The sequence below is a fragment of the Drosophila elegans genome, unplaced genomic scaffold, assembly GCF_018152505.1.
Source record: "Drosophila elegans isolate 14027-0461.03 unplaced genomic scaffold, ASM1815250v1 contig_476, whole genome shotgun sequence".
NCBI lineage: Eukaryota > Metazoa > Arthropoda > Insecta > Diptera > Drosophilidae > Drosophila > Drosophila elegans.
In genome coordinates, this window is record NW_024545863.1 from 21,645,083 (window position 1) to 21,664,543 (window position 19,461).

Below are 19,461 nucleotides of genomic sequence, written 5' to 3' on the forward strand. Positions count from 1 at the left end.
TTTATAACTAAGAGAAAACTACAGGGCTTTGGGTTTTGCATACTCGATAAATATATTTTAGGGATTCAATAAAAGATAATGATTATCTCTATGACATTTCAGACTGCTCAAATTTTGGCTGCGTTTCCGATTGATGGAGAGTTAACTCAGTTTTTTCTTCAGTGGCCACACTTTCGTATTTTCCATACCAATATTTTTGCACGACAGGGCTAACAAGTTCCTTATCCACCACTCGGGGATCCTGTCGGCTAAAGTAGAGAGTGGCCAGTAGAGATCCAAGTACGGTACCCACCGAACCCACTGCGGTGTACCAGAGAAATGAGATCTCATGAATGCCATGACTGCTGGACACGGTTGGTGTTCTGTATAAAATAAGAAAAAATATCCAATTAGGAAGTTTTCAACGCACTTTCATCGCTTGGAACAATTACATACGCTGTGTTGGTGGCATTCCAGTTGTCAGGAAGATCAAAGGTATAGTCACAGTCCTCCACAGAAACAGGTTTCGCTGGGAAGGTCAGGGCTCCTGTGAAAATAGCAATTTGGGCTTTAACCACAATGTAGGCTGTGAAACTTGAGGCACACGATATGCCAGTAAGTAGGCTCTAAAAACATAGATACTTTAAAGAAATATTCTCGTTATGCAACCACAATAAATCAAACCTCTGTCTTAACAAAAGGCAGTAGCATGCCGACACTAAAGGCCCCGAGGAGTGGACCACAAGTAATGGCAGCCACTGTGGAGGATAGCTGCATGACCAGGCCGAGTCTCTGGACAATCGGTACACTGGCCATCGAGATCAGGCCAAATGAGACGACCACTCCCCTCAGTAAATAGGCGGTTTGACGTTCCGTCAGAGGCTTCTTTCGGTAGGGTTCCACAAAGTCCTTGAGAATCACACCGGAAAGGGAATTCAAAGCCGTCGAAAGGGAACTCAGGGCGGCACTGAAAACCCCAGCTACAAATAGACCCACCAGGCCGGGAATGTGGCCAACGTTTTTGACCACATAAAGGGGTATAACTTGATCCTTGGCACGAGCTAGCTGCAATAGAAGTTGTATAGTAAAAACACAAATAAAATAATTTAAAATATCAACAGAAGTAACAGAGATATTATTGTTGCATTTTTTTTAAGACTTACTCCTGTTGTGATTGGATCGCAATGATAAAACTCAGCAAATGCCAGCATTCCAATGTAAACGCACATCAACATAATCATCATGAAGCCAATAAGGGATAGAACCAAAGTCCTCTTCACGTCACGAATATTTGGCAGGGTAAGATAACGCTGGACAATGGCCTGATGAATTCCATTTGCCTGAAGCTTGAACAAAGCGCCACCAACAAACAAAGCAAACACTCCCATTCTCGCAGTCGGGTCAAAGGTCAGGCTAAAATTAGTTGTTTTGATGGCAAATATTTGGGTATTTAGAAACATTTACTTACTCTGGACCCACGAGGCGATCGTACTGACGATTGTGGTCTAACACAACGCTCAAGCCACCTAAATCCATTGTTCCTTTAACGATAACAATGGCCATGGAACCAAACATTACGATTCCCTGAATGACATCCGTCCAAACGACTCCCTTAATTCCACCCTAAAATTATACATTTAAGTCAATTAACCTTTTCAAAAGTATAAGATAAGAGATATAAGATGAATTGATCCTTATACTCACCACACTGGTGTATAAAATACAAACAAAGCTTGTAAAAGGTACAATCTTATTGACACTTATTCCAGAAACTATAAAAAAGAAGATAAGAAATTCAATTTAAGATTATGCTTTTACCTTAGAAATGCACTTACCTTGATTTAGCGTTAAGGCAGGAACATAAATGCAGATGGGTTGCCACAATATCTAGAAAAGTAAATTATTATTTAATTTGTAGTTATGAATGTTTCATAACTCTACTTACGTTCATCACCACAAAGAGGCAGGATCCAAAGACGCGAACCCTCCGATCGAAACGTCTTTCGAAGTACTGCGATAAACGAAATCAAACAGAAACAAAAACAACAAGTTTATAGGATACATGATTATGTACAGGATACTTTTGGGTAAATGAAGCACGCTGGGATACACAAGCACACAAAAGAAAACAAAGCATTTGGCACAACAGAAAGTACATGTTTATTATCAAAGCTTAAGAGGGACTTTCGGTCTCAATTTCGACCTTTCGCTTAAAGAGATCCTGCATATTAACAGCCTTATAGTTTTTTTTGGGCAAAAAGCGTCGCATACAGGGCGTAATTAAGGCCGGATCCATTTTATTGAGATCCTCCCAGCCGAAAATCAATCCAGCTAATACCGCGACCGCAGTACAAATTACACCGCCCAGAGCCGTATACCAAAGGAACGACAAATGGTAGAGGTTTCTCACCGAGGGTCTAAAAAAGTGTAACACAATTTTAAGAATAGGCTAATCACTGGTTTCCCATACTTACCTGTACCCGTGGATGGTCTCATAGACTGTATGGTTATCATAGGCATAGTCACAACCATCAACTGAAACGGGTAGTTTGGGATAGCGAATTTCACCATTCATTTGAGCCAATTGCGCCTTGACACATATCCAGGCCACCACCAAAAAGGACACCAGACTGCCAATTAAGACGCTCTAAAAATAATTAAAAAGTAAACAAAAGTAATATCATACTATTTTTATTTATAAAAATATATTTAAGCTTTAGCTGGTATTATTATGAATAGAATTTTTATATGAAACATGTTTATATCGAAAAGCTAGGAAAAAAATAATAATAATAAAAATCGAATTATTTATATTTATAAAAATAGATTTAAGCTTTAGCCGTCATTGTTGTAAGCACAAATTTTTATGTGTAAGCAATTTTAGGCCTCACCTTTCCTTTAACCCATGGCAGCCCCACGCCCATACAATAAATGCCCAAAAGCGGACCCATCGAAACTGCCGCTGTGCTGGTGGCCAATGGAACCACTTGTCCCAACTTCTCCACGATGTTGACCGTTCCAAGGCAGGAGAATCCGCAAACAACGACGACTGCGCGCAACCAAAAAGCCGTCTGGCGCTCCGTCATCGGTTTTTTCAGCAAGGGTCGTACGATATCCTGAGTAATCACACAGGCCAGGGAGTTTAGACCCGTGGACAGGGAGCTCAGGGCGGCACTGAAAACCCCAGACACAAATAGTCCTGGCAACCCAGGTAGAGAACCCAAAGTTCGCATCATAAGCTGGGAAGGCAGTTGGTCAACGGCAGCGGCTAACTGTGAAGTAAAATGAATTTTTTCATACTTAAAAATTTTCTATATATTTAAATTGTTAATAACATAATTAATAGTTCTATAAAATCTACAAATTTAAGAGAACATTTTCTGGAAAATATAAGCCTACCTTAGTACTTATAGGATCACAGTCGTGGTAAACGGCATAGGACACCAGACCCATATAACTGCAGCAACTGAGCAGGAATATTAATAGGAGTGTGAAAACCAGCATACAACGCTTGGCATGGTCGTAACTTGGCAGGGATAGGAATCGCTGAATAGACACCTGGTTCACATCCGAGGACTGGATCTTGTGCAGTGTGCCGCCCAGAATCACAGATAACATCGACAGCCGAACTGTGGGATCCCATGTCCATCTGCCGGTTTAGAATATCCACACAATTACTAGGAACATTAATCATCACGTAGACGTACTCTGGGGCATTAAGACGTCCGCCACTGACATTGCGGTCCAGGACCACGCCCAGTCCGCCCACATCGAAGGTGCCCTTAATGCAGACCGCCAAAATGGAACCAAACATCACGAAGCTCTGAATGACATCTGTCCAGATGACGGCCTTCAGTCCTCCCTGAAATCACAACATCTTTGAGTTGCCACCGTTCGACAATTTGGTGGCTAAATTTAATTAAACCTTACCACACACGTGTAGAAAGTGCATATAGTGCAGACAATGGGCGTAATTACATGGATGCCAGTACCAGTGACTGGAAGACAGTAATAAATCAATAAATTGGAATGGTTGCATACACCTAGAAATTATTTCGCCTTACTACAATTCAATAAAAATTGCATAAATATAAAAACCAATGAAATATAAATAACAATCTGATTGGCAAAATAATTTAATATGTTAGTAAGATAGGCTCTACTTTATGCTCAAAAGTAAATAACAAAAAAAAGAATCAAATTTAAGTTTGGCTTATAAGCTTACATTTTTTGAGTGCATATATGCAGGCATTACATTATAAATATTTTACATTAACCATAATCAAACTCACCCTGATTGTAGGTGATGGCCGGTACATATAAGGCCACAGGAAGCCAGAGCATCTGCAGGGATTGAGCAGAGAGTTTGTGAGTGGGTAAAGGTAATTAAATGTTGCAGACTCACCGTTCCCAATATAAAGAGGACCGAACCCAAGTTGCGTATGCCAGCACCATAGCGCAATTGGAAGTACTAGAGGGTTAAGGGATTTTGGTTAGATGTTAAATATTTCAGTGTAAAGTTAACTAAGGCGAAATTTTAGTTTCATGCAGTGCTAAATAGATGTGTTATTTACAGGCAAACAATCCTAGTTTTACTGAAAGAAACTTGAAGTGCTGCTTAAGAATATATTTTATTGACAAGTACATGGCATGGTATTACTTTCTACGACTTCTCATTAAAACTTTTCAAGATGTTCTCGTCCAGATTTACGCTGGAATAGGTCGCTTTCTGGAAGCCGCGAATGCAGGGCGACAGCAGATCAATATCCACATCATCGGCCTTATTTCGGCCAAAGACAAAGCCAGCCAAATGGGCGGTGGTCACGCCCACAAGGGCGCCCATAACGCTGTAGAACATGAAGGAGACATGGTACAGCTGCTGGGCAAAACTGAGGGATCTGTAAAAGCACTCTTGAACGTTGAATGGTTTTACTTAGTAAAATCCCGGATAACTTACTCAGTTTCTTCCATGAAAATTGTAGCATTGGCAGGAGTCACTAAGGGCAGTTCGAACTCGTAATCACAGCCCTCTACGCTAACTGGCTTGCTCTCGAAATGCATTTCACCTGAGTTGATGGCCAATTGTGCCGATATGCAGAGCCATCCCATAAAGAAGAACGAGCAAAGAGATCCCACTATGGCACTCTAAAGAAAATAATGATGCTTAATGTAAATAAAATAAATTAAATATTTAAATATTTTTTTAACATATATACTTTGCCATTTTCCTATTGGAAAATATTAAAAAAAAAATTAAAAAATCATACTCAAAAAATGGTAACCAAAAAGTCATACCCAATATAAAAACTAACAAAAAACTTAAGATTGAAAATAAATAAAAATAAATAAAAAAATAAATAAATATAAAATTAAAAAAAAGAGCTTTTGCCCATAACTGTTCTTTGACTTTTGGAGTTTTGGAAGTGTTTTTTTTTAACTTTAGAACACTAACTTTTGACTTGATGCTTGGGCACAGCAGGCCCATTACAAAGAGACCCAGGAGTGGCCCCTGGGCTACCGATCCCACGGTCATGGAAAGCTGCATCACATGGGAGCCCATTTGTTCGACCACAAAGACCAGAGCCACACTCACGACTCCAATCAGCACAGTGCAGACACGCATGGTCACAGCGGTTTCGTGCTCGGTGAGGGGTTTCTTCCTCAGAGGCCTAATGTAATCCTCCAGGAAAACTGCAGCCAGTGAGTTCATGCCCGTAGAAAGGGAACTGAGGGCGGCACTGAACACTCCGGCCACAAACATGCCGGGAACACCGGGAAACGAGCTCATGGATTGGACCACGAGCAGGGGAACCAACTGATCCTTGGCCACCGCCAACTGCAAGTATGTTTTAAGTCAAAAATAATTTATAACATTTTCCAGATGGGATGCAAGCCGAATAAATTTTTTATGTAGATTATTAGGTTAGGACTTAATAGGTGTCATAAATGAAAATAATTAAATTGGGATTTCTGTTCTTGATATTGCTGAATACGCTGTTCTATTGCAACTTTGTTTTGGCTCGCAAACTCTCACCTTTGTGGTCAAGGGATCGCAGTCGTAGTAATTTGCGGAGAGCAGGAGTCCGTTGTACATACAAATGGCCATCAAAGCAACCAATCCAAGTATGAAGAGGAACGAGCACTGGGCCATCTCCTTAATCCCGGGCAGGGATAGGTATCGCTGGGTGATAATCTGGTTGCAACCCAGATTGTAGGAGTTGTGTGCCAGGTTGCCCACCATCATTGCCAGCATTGACATTCGCACCTTGGGATCGAACGTAAATCTGTTTTGAAAATGTCTCAGATTATGAATGGGCCAGACACGTGTACCGCACATCCAGACAGATCTACCTGCCAAGTGTGTAGTACTCGCCCTAGTAAACAGTTTTCACCCACTCAGGCCACTCGATGCGTCCGCTGTCGAAATTCCGCTGAATAACCACGCCCAGACCGCCCAAATCCATGGTACCCTTGACGATGACGAAGAGAATGGCTCCCACCATAATAACGGTTTGGATCACATCTGTCCAGACAACGGCCTTCAGTCCCCCGGCAGTTGTGTAGAATATGCAGACGAGGCACACAATTGGCGTGATGATATGTATATTTATTCCAGTAACTGGAAAAGTGCACAAAAGTCAACACGTGGCGCTCGATTTGCAAGGGCCCTTAAGTTTTGGGCTTTAATCTTTAAAGAAGCTGAAAAGTAACTCCGAATATTCATTTAAGTAAATGTTTTTTTATTACTTCTCAGGTGCCATAAATACTCAAAACGTATAATTTTCGTTGTCAAGAACCCATGGAAAAATTTAATTATTGTACAAAAACCTTTTAAATACTCTAATTATTTAACGTTTGGCGATAATTTAAGCTTATGCTTAATCAGTTAATTACTGAACACAAAAGAAAGGAAAAAAATTTTTTTATAGCTTATTATTGTTAAGTACATAAAGTTTAAAAAAGTCTGCTTAACATTTATTTGACTGGCAATGGATTAGTACAAAAAAGGTGGTTAATAAAAATTGCATTATTTAAATCGTACTCTTATTTTGCATTTCAAAAACGATATTGCAATTTTTAATAGTAGAACGGAAACCAAAGCAATGTTTAACATTGATTTTATTTGTTGTAGGTAAGGGAGCCAAGTAATCTATGATTTCTCATCGGGACTCTTAATAGAATTCTCGTTCAGGCTAACGCTGGAATACATGGACTTCCTGAATCTGCGCATGCAGGGGGAAAGCAACTCATCTTCAACGTCATTGGGTTTATTGCGGCCAAATATGAAGCCAGCCAGATGTCCGACTATCACACCCACTGAACCCCCCATGACCGTGTAGAACATGAAGGATATGTGGTACAGCTGCTCGGCGAAACTGAAAGTCCTGTAGGGTTATGCTTGGGTGAGAAGTAGGTCAGACAGCTGGAATTGTGTGGGGAAACTTACGAAGATTCTCCACTAAGAAGGGTCCCATTTGTTGGGGTCACCATGGAACGGTCGAACTCATAGTCACAGCCATTGATGCTGACAGGTTTTGTCTCGGAATATATTTCCCCAGAGTTAATGGCAACTTGAGCCGAAAGACTTAGCCAGCCCATGAAGAGAAATGCAACAAGGGATCCCGTAATGGCGCTCTTAAAGGAAAAATATTTTTTTTTACTGTCTTCCCAATGAGTTTTTGAGTATACAGAAAAAAACTTTCAAGAAAGCCACGAAATAATATTGCTTTGATTCAAAATTCACTAAATTGGAATTTTCTTGCAAAACTAAGTAAGTTAACGTTAATATCGCCAAAAATGACCTCATCAACAATTAAAAATTAAAAATAAATGTCTTGTGATTGCTTAGCAAACCTAGTTCATAATTTAGAGTGGCTTTCCGAAAGTTGTTTTTCTGTATAAAGGAGTTACACTAACTTTTGAGTTGATGCTGGGACAAAGCAGACCCATCGAAAAGAGGCCAAGGAGCGGACCCTGGACCACTGAGCCAATGGTAATGGCCAGCTGCATGACATGGGAGCCCATTCGTTCGACAACGAAGACCAGAGCCACACTTACGACTCCAATGAGCACCGTGCAAACACGCATGGTGACAGCGGTTTGGTGCTCCGTAAGGGGTTTCCTCATCAGGGGCCTAATGTAGTCCTCCAGGAAAACTGCGGCCAGGGAATTCATGCCCGTAGACAAGGAACTGAGGGCGGCACTAAACACTCCGGCAACAAACATGCCAGAAATTCCTGGATAAGAGCTCATGGTTTGGACCACGAGCAGGGGAACTAACTGATCCTTGGCCGCTGCCAACTGCAATTTGTTTCTCGATCAAAAAAAGCTCATAAATTTCAAAAAGGAGAAAGCAATCGAATCAAACTCAATCTTCTTTTTGTATTTTTTGTATAATACCGCATATTGGAATTTCGCATTTTATTAATTATTTAAATTAAACACTAATAATTTAATTGGATTGCCTTCCCATTTTGCTAATAATGTTTCCCAACCTTGGTGGTCAATGGATCGCAATCGTAGTAAGTTGCGTAAAGCAGAAGACCGTTGTAAATGCAAAGTCCAAACAAAAGTATCAATCCGGAAACAAAAATGAATGAAGTGTGGGCCATCTCTTTCACACCAGGCAAAGACATGTATCGCTGGGTCATCATCTGATTGCAGCCGAACTGGTAAGTATTGTGACCAACACAGCCCACCATCAAGGCCAAAAAGGACATACGAACTTTGGGATCGAACGTGAATCTGTTTTCGAAAAGCATTTATATACTATGAACAGTCAAGAGCTAAGTCCTCTCAATAGTTTTCACCTACTCAGGCCACTCGATGCGTCCACTTTCGAAATTCCTCCGAATCACCTCGCCCAGTCCACCCACATCGACGGTGCCCTTGATGATGACAAGGACTACCGCGCCTATCATTATGACGGTTTGGATCACATCTGTCCAGACAACGGCCTTCAGCCCCCCGGCTGTTGTGTAGAAAATGCAGACCAAGCAAACGATTGGCGTGATGATATGTATATTTATGCCGGTAACTGCAAAAGTGCACAAAAGTGAACACAACGAGCAGGAAAATATAGTCAATAAACAATGACAAAAAATGAAGTGCTAAACGCTTAAATTTAACAACCGAGAATTCTATATATAATATAATAAGAATATTATGATATAACTTTAACACTAAAAACTAACACTTATTACATTACCGTGTATAGCCCCATATTTTAAATATTTGAAGGATGATTTCCAAATTTGGTTAAGGGTTCTTGACAACAATATGCTTTCATAAAACATAAAAAAGTACTCATTATAATTTTAAGGCCCCCTATAAATCTGAAACCCTTTTATTTCGAGAAAATGTGAGCGCTTACCTTGATTAAAGGCCAAAGCTGGGACATAGATGACAATAGGCAGCCAGATCAGCTATGAAAACAAATTGCAAGACATTTTAATTTATATAATTAAATTTATTCTCCGTCCTTCAAGATCTGAAGAAATGGAGTGTGTTTTGTTTTCACTAAATGTTGGATTATACTTACATTTGCACCTGTGAAGAAGGCAGAGCCCAGCAGACGAACCGATTTGTTAAAGCGCAACTCGAAGTACTGCAAATATTTTTTTCCAATGGTTGGTCGACTTTCGGTTAAAACACAACAAGGATTGCCGACTCACACACACAAAATACTATTGTTTCCTGAGTTAGTGTGTGTGCGGCACCGCTGCCCATACATAATCGACTATTACTCATACGACATGTAGCCAGAACCAACTTATAAACTACGACTATCCGTATGCCAACTCGTACAATTGGTATTGTTCGAGCTTATTGCAGCTGGCATTGTGTACAAAAACCTCGAGGATATCTATGGCATGCAAATAAACTGGAATTCACAGAACTCTTACAGCTGATTGCACGCTGGTTTTAACCCTTGTCTATTGCTTTTTGAACATGTACTTCCTGCTCCTTGTTTGGTTTTAACCTTACTTACACATTAACATGTAATCGAATATCAAATGAATCCAAATTCGAACACTCAAAAACATAAAATTAGTGCGGAACATGCAGACCAATAGGCAAACACACACATTTTTCTCTGATTGGACAACGTTCTGCTTACCTCATAGGTTGAAGTCAGCTGGAGATTGCAGAAAACGGGCAGGAAGATGTACCACGAAATGGTTCCTGAGATGACCAGAGTAACCAGGATGAAGGCGTACTGCGTCCCATACACATAGATTTCCGTCGAAGTTCCCAGCAGCGAAATTCCAGACACGAAGCTGTAAGTGTAATACAAGAAATTAGCTCTCGCTAATTACGTCTGAAGCTTAAAGTGCAGCAAGACTAATTGCCAACTGATTGATCAGGATCTTATTTTGCTTCGCCAAACTTTTCGTCATTTTTTTGCCAGCCCACGATGTCAACTTGAAGAAAATTTTTTAATTGAATTAAGTTGGGGCTACTCAAGTCGTTGGTCAAAGTTATTACGAAGGTGGGCAAAATGCTTTCAAATAAATTTGAGATTATCGATTGGAGATGTCTTAAGGCATTAATACATACATTAAAAACAATATTTGCCTTATTTATTTATTTTAAAGCAGGTACACACTCTTTTTATGCATCGTAAATAAATAAATACAATATTGAAACGGCATGTTTTATTCATTTAGTTAAATCCGCATTTGGCGCAGGAAGCTTTTCCAGAGCCCTGCATTCTGTAATCTGATTTAAATGATTAATGTCCATAACAATCATCATTTCAATTTTAGGCCACGAAGCAAGTGAATTGCCACCGCAGACACACAAAGTTGATGGCTGAGAGAAAAATGCCATTAAAAGTTGATAACAAGCGGCGTTAAAGTACGCAGACACACACAACGAAACAATTTGTTTTGAAAAAATTGAAAAAAATCTGCAGGGCATAAAGGAAAATTTGTAGGAAAAAATGATGGCGTGTAATTGTAATTCAAAGCACGTTGCCTGAATTTGTTGCAAAAAGCAAACGACGACAAATAGAATGCCATAACAATAAAAGGCTCACGAAACAATTGTCAGTGGGCGAGGCGAGGCGAGGCAAATGAACAGGACCGCGACCAGGATTTCGGGAAACAGGACCTGTCAGCCTGGTCATTAATGCGAGGACAACGCGACTAAGACAAAGGGACCGCACCCTTCGAAGGTGCTTGACCAAAACGTGTCAAATACAAGCCCCCCAACTTCCCAGGACCAAGGTCACTCGGCCGAACTCGGCAAAGAAAAAGCAATTTGGGCAAATTATTTGAGTTTGTGACCATGCGCAAGTTTAAATAACTTCAATCTGGCTTAGACACAGTGAGCTGTTAAGTTGTATTTATACACCAGATATATTTACTCGCAAAGTTCCGCAAGCCATTTCAATATCAGCAAAATCCTGAAACACCGCCCCGCAACACCCATCCATAATAGGCTTGACCCCGACAATGAATATTGTTTACGCAATGCCCGGTCTTGTGTCGGAAAGTTTTAAATAAAACGCTACACTGTTTGCCCTCGCCAAACAATTGGCCAGACAATGCTGGACTGGGGCAGATTATCTTCTGCTTAGATTACGTATACGCACGGTTGGCTGATGGCACAGAATAAAGCGAAATGACTGAAAATATTTTGATGGATTTGCCGGGGTGAGGTTAAGTCCATTACGATAATTTGTGCAAATATTAGCAGCTTTCAAGTGAAAACATCGCATTTAATTTTTGGGGATTATCCCAGCTTAAAGCAGCATAGCAAACAATTTCGGAATTTCCTGCCTGCCACTTTTTCATCATCCTGTTTGGCCACGTCAAAAGTAATTAAGCTGTTCTGCACAGAGAGACAAACATGTCTCAAAGAATTTTTTTCCTATTCTGATTTTTTTGTTTGTCGAGGTCATACTTATTTCAAATAAAAAATTTACAAAGCAATTTTTTTATTTTTATATACTATAAAAACAAAATGAAAAATATTTCCAAAATCAATTTTAATTGGATTCGTACTTGAAATGTTTACTGAAAATCTCAATTTTTGCTAATAAAAATACAAATATTTTGTTTCTGTATAATGTATTATGTTTTTTTCCATGCATATCCCGTTGGCCGGACAGAAATGAGTACGAGAGTTCAATTTACCACTTTGCATATACATAGCCGTTGCCGAAACTGTAACTCACCTGGCCACAAGTGACAGCGCGACCGGAAACACTTTCATTTGACGTCCGCCCACCAGGTAGTCCAACGCCTCCGAGCCACGCCTCTCCACGACTCCCGCCGCCCCTCCGCCGTCCTTGTCGGCCAGCTTCTGCTCCTTCTGCTTCTTTTCGATAAAGCCGAAATAGAAGCCGATAACGGCGCAGACTGCCAACATGGCGATGAAGACCAAGTAATCAACAATGCCGAAATGCTGCAGGGCCTGACTCAAATCCTTCACGCTGAGCTTCTCCTCCCCAGCATCCTCCAATGTGGGGGTTAATGATTGGATGGGAGTGGGCGTGTTGGTAGTCGTGGAAGTGGAAGTGAAAGGAGATGTGGGTGTGGGCGTGGGTGTGGCGCCAGTTGTGAAGCTACTAGAGACCGTACTGCTAATTACGGCCACTGTCTTCGCAATCGCATTCGCCACCGTTGTGGTGGTTTTGGCCAACAAGGCCTCCTCCACGGGGGAGTTTACCCCCAATGCCACGGGATCAGCAGTGGTTGACATTATTTCCGGGACCGCAAGTTGCTTTTATGTAGTTTATTTTTATTGACTTCCAGCCGCGTCGCTTTAATGCATTCTGCTTTGATTACTTTCGCATTAGTTTAACACTGCACACGCACTGTGAATTGAATTCGATTTTGCATTAATTATTTTTTCTTAGATCCTAATGAGAGGCCACTGACGAGTTAAAGGGGTTTTTTTGGTAAAGAATACTTAATGAATTTGCAAAACACTTGAATTAGATAAATCAATTGACGTGCAGTTTTCAAACATACCAAAACATTTTAGGTAAAATATATAAAATCATACAAATCTATCATTGAAATGATTGAAAGCAAGCTAAGTCTATTTCCTATTGTCAAACAGTTGGTACAAGAAAACAGGATATTTTTAAATTGGTATGTAAAAGGTTTGGCCATGCACTTCAATGAAGAGCAATTGAACTTAATGAATTTATACACACACGATCACTAGATCCTTAAGTTTCGGATTCAGGATAATTTAATTCGATTTTGAAGCGAGCACACACAAGTGTATGATTCAAATCTCCACTGAGCACTGAACCAATTTTCAACCGCAAGCTGCGTTAGAGATCTCCGGAGATCTTATCCAAGTCAACATCATCAGAGCGCTCGATCGTAATTCACGCAAATCTTGTCAGAATTTAGGCATAGACTTTGTGTAAAGCTTTATCGCCTAAATTGCCAGGGGCATGTCGGATCTAAAATGATAATTCCACACCCCCATTCGGGGTGTGATAGTGTGTATCTATGTCTAGCCCCAGATCTGGCAGATAGTAAATTACTTTCTTTGTGCGCGAACGTGTCGCGTCCGCTGCTTTATTGCTCCATAGCTGGGCTATATATAAAAATGCATATCCCACCGCGATCTTACTATTTTTTTCAAAAAAATTTTACAACTTCAAAAACGGGTAAATTTCCACAATAATACGCAAAGTTCTGACTCAAACGAGTGGCTACTGGTTTTAAGACTAATTGAATAGTGATGTAAATTTGACATTACAGATAAAAGGGTAACCAGGCAACCAAGTGTAGGCCAACTCATTGTGTTTGCTGGAGATTAGACAGAAACATTTAATATTTGCCAAACGCGCTCAGTCAAGGTTAAGACGTGACGTATGCCTGATGTGCACGGGTATATAATATAATGATATAATAAAATGCATAAAAAACCGTCCCAGGTCAAGCCTGAATTTCACAATGGTGGGCATTCATTTCACAGCAACAGAATGCAGCACAAATCGAATTGTTGAAAATAGCCAGCGAAGTTAGCTCTACATGCCCATGTACAACACGAAATTGCCGAATCGAATTAAAGTTCAACCCAATACAACTTTACTTAGTGTCAAAAAATTACGAAAGCATTTTAGTTATTGGATTTAATGCAATTTAATAGGCGCACAATGGTTTCGTTATAATCTCTGGAATTGTGCACCATTTATAGCAGCTGAAAATACCCAACTGCACTTGAAGAGATGCTTCATTTTCAGTCCAAAAACATTTAGCAATGGCCTTTATAAATATAGCATAAATAGCCACACACTCATAACTAATTGATTTTTGACAATCAATTACGGCAATTACTTACGTCTATTGCAGGGACCAAAGGAGGAGGTAAATTCAATTTGCGGAAACCTTCAAAACGCACACAACGTGACTTCGACTTTTGGCTAATCTTTTACCTAGCTTATCCCTTATCAACAAGAATAACCTTCGAATAGTAAAAGCAGCAACAAGAAATGAACTATATATATAAGTTCAAGAAGGACGATAAAGCCTTAAGTAAAAGACAATAAAAAGACCAATGTTTATACACATAAATTTATTTTTGCAAATCAAATTTTTTTTTTTCAAAGCTTTATAAATTAAATAATGACTAATTTAAAATTGGAGGAAATATTTTTTAAAACACAAGCAAATTCCAGCCATGAATAATCTTTATGTGACTAAATCGGACTCTGCAATGTGACTCTCCTAGAAAGTACAACCAAATCAGAATTTAAAGCTGAGAAATGTAACATGCCCTCAAATCTACGCCGTTCCATAAATAGTTGTAATCAGCCCAGACCAGAGGAAATCCAAAAGCAAGCAAATAAATATTACACTGCATTATTAAAATGTAACAATTGTCATAAACCAAAGATAAAATCATATTTAAACAAACGTAGGTACCGTACTTACGCGCGGCTATAAAATGGAGAACTGAACCCATAGATAGTGGCCAGTAGCCACCGCAATATAAAACCAGGCCACTGTAAATGTGACGTCGGATGATAAAAAACGCAAAACGCCACAAAGTGATACAAAATTTAATTATTTTTCTGCGACGAGCAAAGTGAAAATCAGACGAAAATTAAAAACCGAGATTAGCATATGCAACATAATGGCCAAAAAGGCCAACGGCAGCAGTACTTGACTTTTTTGTTGTGCTTAACTTGTCTGGGAACCGCAAATGCTTTGGCCTTGTGACTTGGCACCAAAACAACCACTCACCTTTTCCGTCCTCTTTAAAGCCAGCCAAATGATTGTGCAGTTAGTGTTTAAAATATTTCCCATTTCCGTCTGCAACTGCAGCTCCATTTGATCAAAGTCCCGTGCATTTTCCTTGACTTTGGATTCTTTTATTTTCTCTTGTGTGTTTTCCTTTTCATACCCTATATTTGAAAAATACAAGGCATATTGAACTTAAGAAAATATAAACAAGAGATTATTCAGGATAAGCGAAACATGAAAAGCGAAAAACAACAGTAAAAAAACACATTTCCTAAACGAATTTAAATTATTTGAAATAAATTAAATTGAATATAAAAAAGTATAAAACTATATTGTTTTGTACTTATACATAAAATAAAAGTAATACATCTTTTCTAAAATAAATACATATTTTTAATAAATTTTAAACTTGCTCTCTTAAGTATGTCGCTATGTAATAAAAAAATATATATTTTTTAGTAAATACCAGTAAGCTTTGCTATTTATATAGTTATATATTTAAGATACATTATTTATTAATATAAAATACCAGGTACTCCGTATTTGCGACACTTGACTTAAATATATTTATAGTTTTGTGTACGTTTTGTGTTGTGCACACTTGAGCCAATTTAACGCTTCCGTGTGTTTTTTACTTGCCATGCCTCGTTAAATGCACTGGAAAAGTGTTTGGCAAGAGGCCTGAGGGGCAGAATGATTTAATTTCTACCTAAAAACTGAAAACACAGTCCCGCCATTAGAACTCAGTCATGTACACTTCAATTAATTTAGTTAAGTAATCTCAGGCGAAATTCTTTGCGGCCAGAACTATTCAAGGCCGTTGATTACACGGTCCACAAATTAAGATCAATTAAATCAAATCCGGATTGCGTCGGGGTATTCCAACGCCCACGATAATAGAGACCTTGAACTTGCCAAAATCCAACGACCATTAGCCAGAAGACAGACTCTCTAACATCTACCTCTGCCTTTTTTTACATATCCACCCGGGGGCATTTATGCTTAGACACAAGCCCTGAAATCGACTTGGCCCTTCGGGGAGCTGCGGTGATGCCAAGAACCATGAAATAGGAATAAAAAGCTTGAATATGCATTATTCTTTCAGCAGGCCGGTCATCAACTGGCAATCAGAAGTCGCTCGAGTGGAAAAATCAAATGTTTTTCTCTGTTCAAATGTGTAAAGGGGGCGGGGTTGATTGAAAAGTGGTTGTAGCTACAAGGAAAAGCGTCTGAAAAGATGCCAATCCATAAACGAAAGTTTGCTAAAAGTTTAAGTAAATATATAATCATCACAAACATAGCCTAAGTCCACGTATTTTCCCTGTCAATATTAGTTATTGAATAGAGTTTTAGGTACAATCAGATAGCCAGAGAACAATTAAACCGTTCTTCTTTATTAATGTTTGGTTTTGTATATATTCAACGCTATTTCAGTATAAAAACAAATGCAGGAAATAAGTCTTTCGAAAGCAAGTAGAACATTGAATTTGAATTATTTTTAGTTGTCGCTGCGTATGCTCAATCAAAATTTTACGTACACCAACAGCGATTAACTTTTGAACCATTGATAAAATTCACAAAATTTAAAGTCAGAATTTCGCCAACTGAATGTTCGTGCTGCCAACTTTGTATAGCATGTACCACTAAAATAACTAGGTCTGATGGTCAAGTACAAATAATGCGGCAAAAAATTATTGAAAGTTATTGGTGTTAGTAGATTTCTTATTACGCAAATCATTAAAAATCTGAATGCTTTAAAGAACTTTTTATTATTGCAATAGCTGCAAGAGTATATGAATTTCGACTTGCCGAAGTTTGCTTTCATTAAATTTTTTGTCTGTTCTTCCGGCATCGAATTTTCCAAAATGCCAAATCAAATTCTGCGTCTGCATTACTCCGATGACCAGTTTTACAAATTCGCATCTCTAATTTCACATTCTCTGGCAGCCAATTAACTCGTGACCAATTTTTCGATTTGGAAAAACCTTTTTTAAAATATCTGTGTATATATTAATATTCCTATTATAATAATAATTATATATTTATAATTGATTTGACGCAAAAATGTTATCAGTAAGTAATTCCTTCCGAGAACAAACGGTGTGCTGCGAGGCTAAAGGTTGGAAATAATTGAATCATGATTTCCCATTGTGCAGTTGACATGAAATTCGTAGAATCACGTATGACCGTATGAAATTTCTTATCTGTAGTGATAGACTGGTTTTTCCCACATTCCAATTATATACACTAGTCGGCATAATTATTTTGACGAAACTCTTTTTTGACTATTGAACTTAGCGTTGCTGGAAATCGTGAAATAACGGTGCGAAAATGAGGCGCAAAACAAAGAATATATTTTTACCTATGTGCTTGCCAAATTTTATTTCCTTTACCTTTTGCATTCCCTTTCTACTGATAAGAATGCATGTGGACAACGGTTTTCTGCGTGGCACAAGTATTTTGACAGCATCTTTATGGAAATATTTTCACACTTTTAAGCACGCGAGAACCAATGAACTTCTGTGTTTCATTTAGAGTAATATTAAACGTTGTTATTAAAACAGAAAGTTATTAAAAATCAGTCAATAACATGGGTAAAACGGCTGAGCTAAGTTTGGTTACCAGATCTTCAATAGTAGCAAAGTTTAACGCTGGAATAGCAGTCAAAGACATTGCCAATGAGTTTTGTGTGTCGCGTCAAACTTTGCACTACCAAATTAAAAAGTTTAAAAAGCATAATGACATGCGTAATTTAAAAAGATCGGGTGCTAAGCGCAAAACAGATCTCAGTGAAGACCGAGTCCTTGTACGGGAATTTAAAAAAATATTTTTTTAAAGCCCTAATCCGCAGCAGATCAATTTAATTTGACAGCTAAGACACCGATTAGTGAGCGCACAGTCCGTCGGCGATTAAAAGAATGCGATTTTAAGACTTATAAAGCCAAGGACGTACCATATATAACAGAAAAAAACAAGCTGAAAAGACTGTCTTTCGCAAAGGAACATCTTCATAAGCCAAAAGAGTTCTGGAGAAGCGTTCTATGGACAGATGAAAGCGCCTTTAAGTATAATTCATCAAAAAATAAATTTTTTGTAAGATTACCAATGGTCCAAAGGCAGAAACGGCGGCCCGTTTGCCAAAAAGTAAGCCATGGTGGAGGCTCTGTGATGTTCTGGGGATGTGTGGCTTATAATGGACTGGGTGACCTCGTTCCTGTCACTGGCTCGATGAACCAGGCCAGTATTTGCGGGTTCTAAATGATAATGCGTTTAGTTCCGGAGACAGGCTTATTGGACACACCTTCATTTTGCAACAGGATAACGCCCCATGTCACAAAGCCAAAATGATTACAACATTTTTGAAGGATGTTGGTGTTACCACTTTGGACTGGCCACTTCAAAGTCCAGATTTAAATATAATTGAAAATGTCTGGTCTCTTATAAAACGTAAAAGAACAGTATCGTTGAATAAAACCAGAGAGGAGACAATTTCTGAGGTCACTTCCCTTTGGGAAGAGATATCTCTAGAGATTATCCAAAATTTGGTCGATTCAGTACCGCGACGCTTGCAAAAAGTTGTTGAAACCAAAGGAAATTATATATTTTACTAAATTATTTTTTTTCCTTTGGTTTTTTTAAGTTTAAGCTTTATTATTCATATTAAAAGGTACTTGTCAAAATACTTATGCCACCACATGAAAATTACTTTAGCTTATATTTTTTTAAGTTCATATGACAAAATGTTGAATTCATTATTTTTAAGTTTGTATTAGCACTAAGTAAAACAGAAAAAAAATCATTGAGTTATATTAAACCATTAAAAAGTTACATACAAATTTGAACCATTAGTTTTTCGTCAAAATAATTATGCCGACTAGTGTATGCTTAAATTCAATATTTTAAGTATTCCTTGAACGACTGACAATCACAAAAATCTCTGAATGTCCATTTAATAAGTGTGGTATAATACACCCTTAGAAAAAACATTGTTAAATTAAACATTAAAACATTTGAATTAATTTTTAAACATATCTACTTAAAATAAACTTTAAAATTCTTCTACTTTAAGTGAATCGGCCAAGATTAATCAAAAGTAAATGCAATGAAAAAACTTTGCATTTGATGTCAAAAATGAATGCTTCTGAAAAAATATTTCATTGGATGTATCAAAACTAGAATCTATAAGCACATTAAAATGCTAAGCTAAAAAATCGATGTGAAAACTCAAAGTTAAATTGACTGAGCTTGCCTGAGCCAGAAA

General features: G+C 38.5%; 1 protein-coding gene across 7 annotated transcripts; it reads right to left on the bottom strand.

Annotated features, from left to right (window-relative positions):
- On the bottom strand, positions 1–13,273 carry LOC108147186 (sodium-coupled monocarboxylate transporter 1-like). Of its 7 annotated transcripts, none has more exons than XM_017273532.2 (11): positions 13,151–13,272; positions 12,164–12,805; positions 10,100–10,259; positions 1,925–1,990; positions 1,815–1,866; positions 1,684–1,751; positions 1,448–1,602; positions 1,143–1,392; positions 664–1,044; positions 436–605; positions 1–362 (listed from the first exon to the last, which is right to left on the bottom strand). In XM_017273532.2, exons 2-11 carry the CDS (start codon positions 12,688–12,690, stop codon positions 89–91), a joined length of 2,103 nt encoding a protein of 700 aa, XP_017129021.1. In that variant the 5' UTR covers positions 12,691–12,805; positions 13,151–13,272; the 3' UTR covers positions 1–88. The 7 variants fall into 7 exon arrangements, with proteins under 7 accessions (XP_017129021.1, XP_041565102.1, XP_041565103.1 ...); XM_041709168.1 differs by lacking the exon at positions 13,151–13,272 and adding an exon at positions 12,963–13,131; XM_041709169.1 differs by lacking the exons at positions 1–362; positions 436–605; positions 664–1,044; ... (3 more) ...; positions 1,815–1,866; positions 1,925–1,990 and adding exons at positions 2,116–2,396; positions 2,454–2,626; positions 2,871–3,251; ... (3 more) ...; positions 4,272–4,323; positions 4,385–4,450 and having other exon boundaries at positions 13,151–13,273.
- Positions 13,274–19,461: the final 6,188 nt, after the last annotated feature.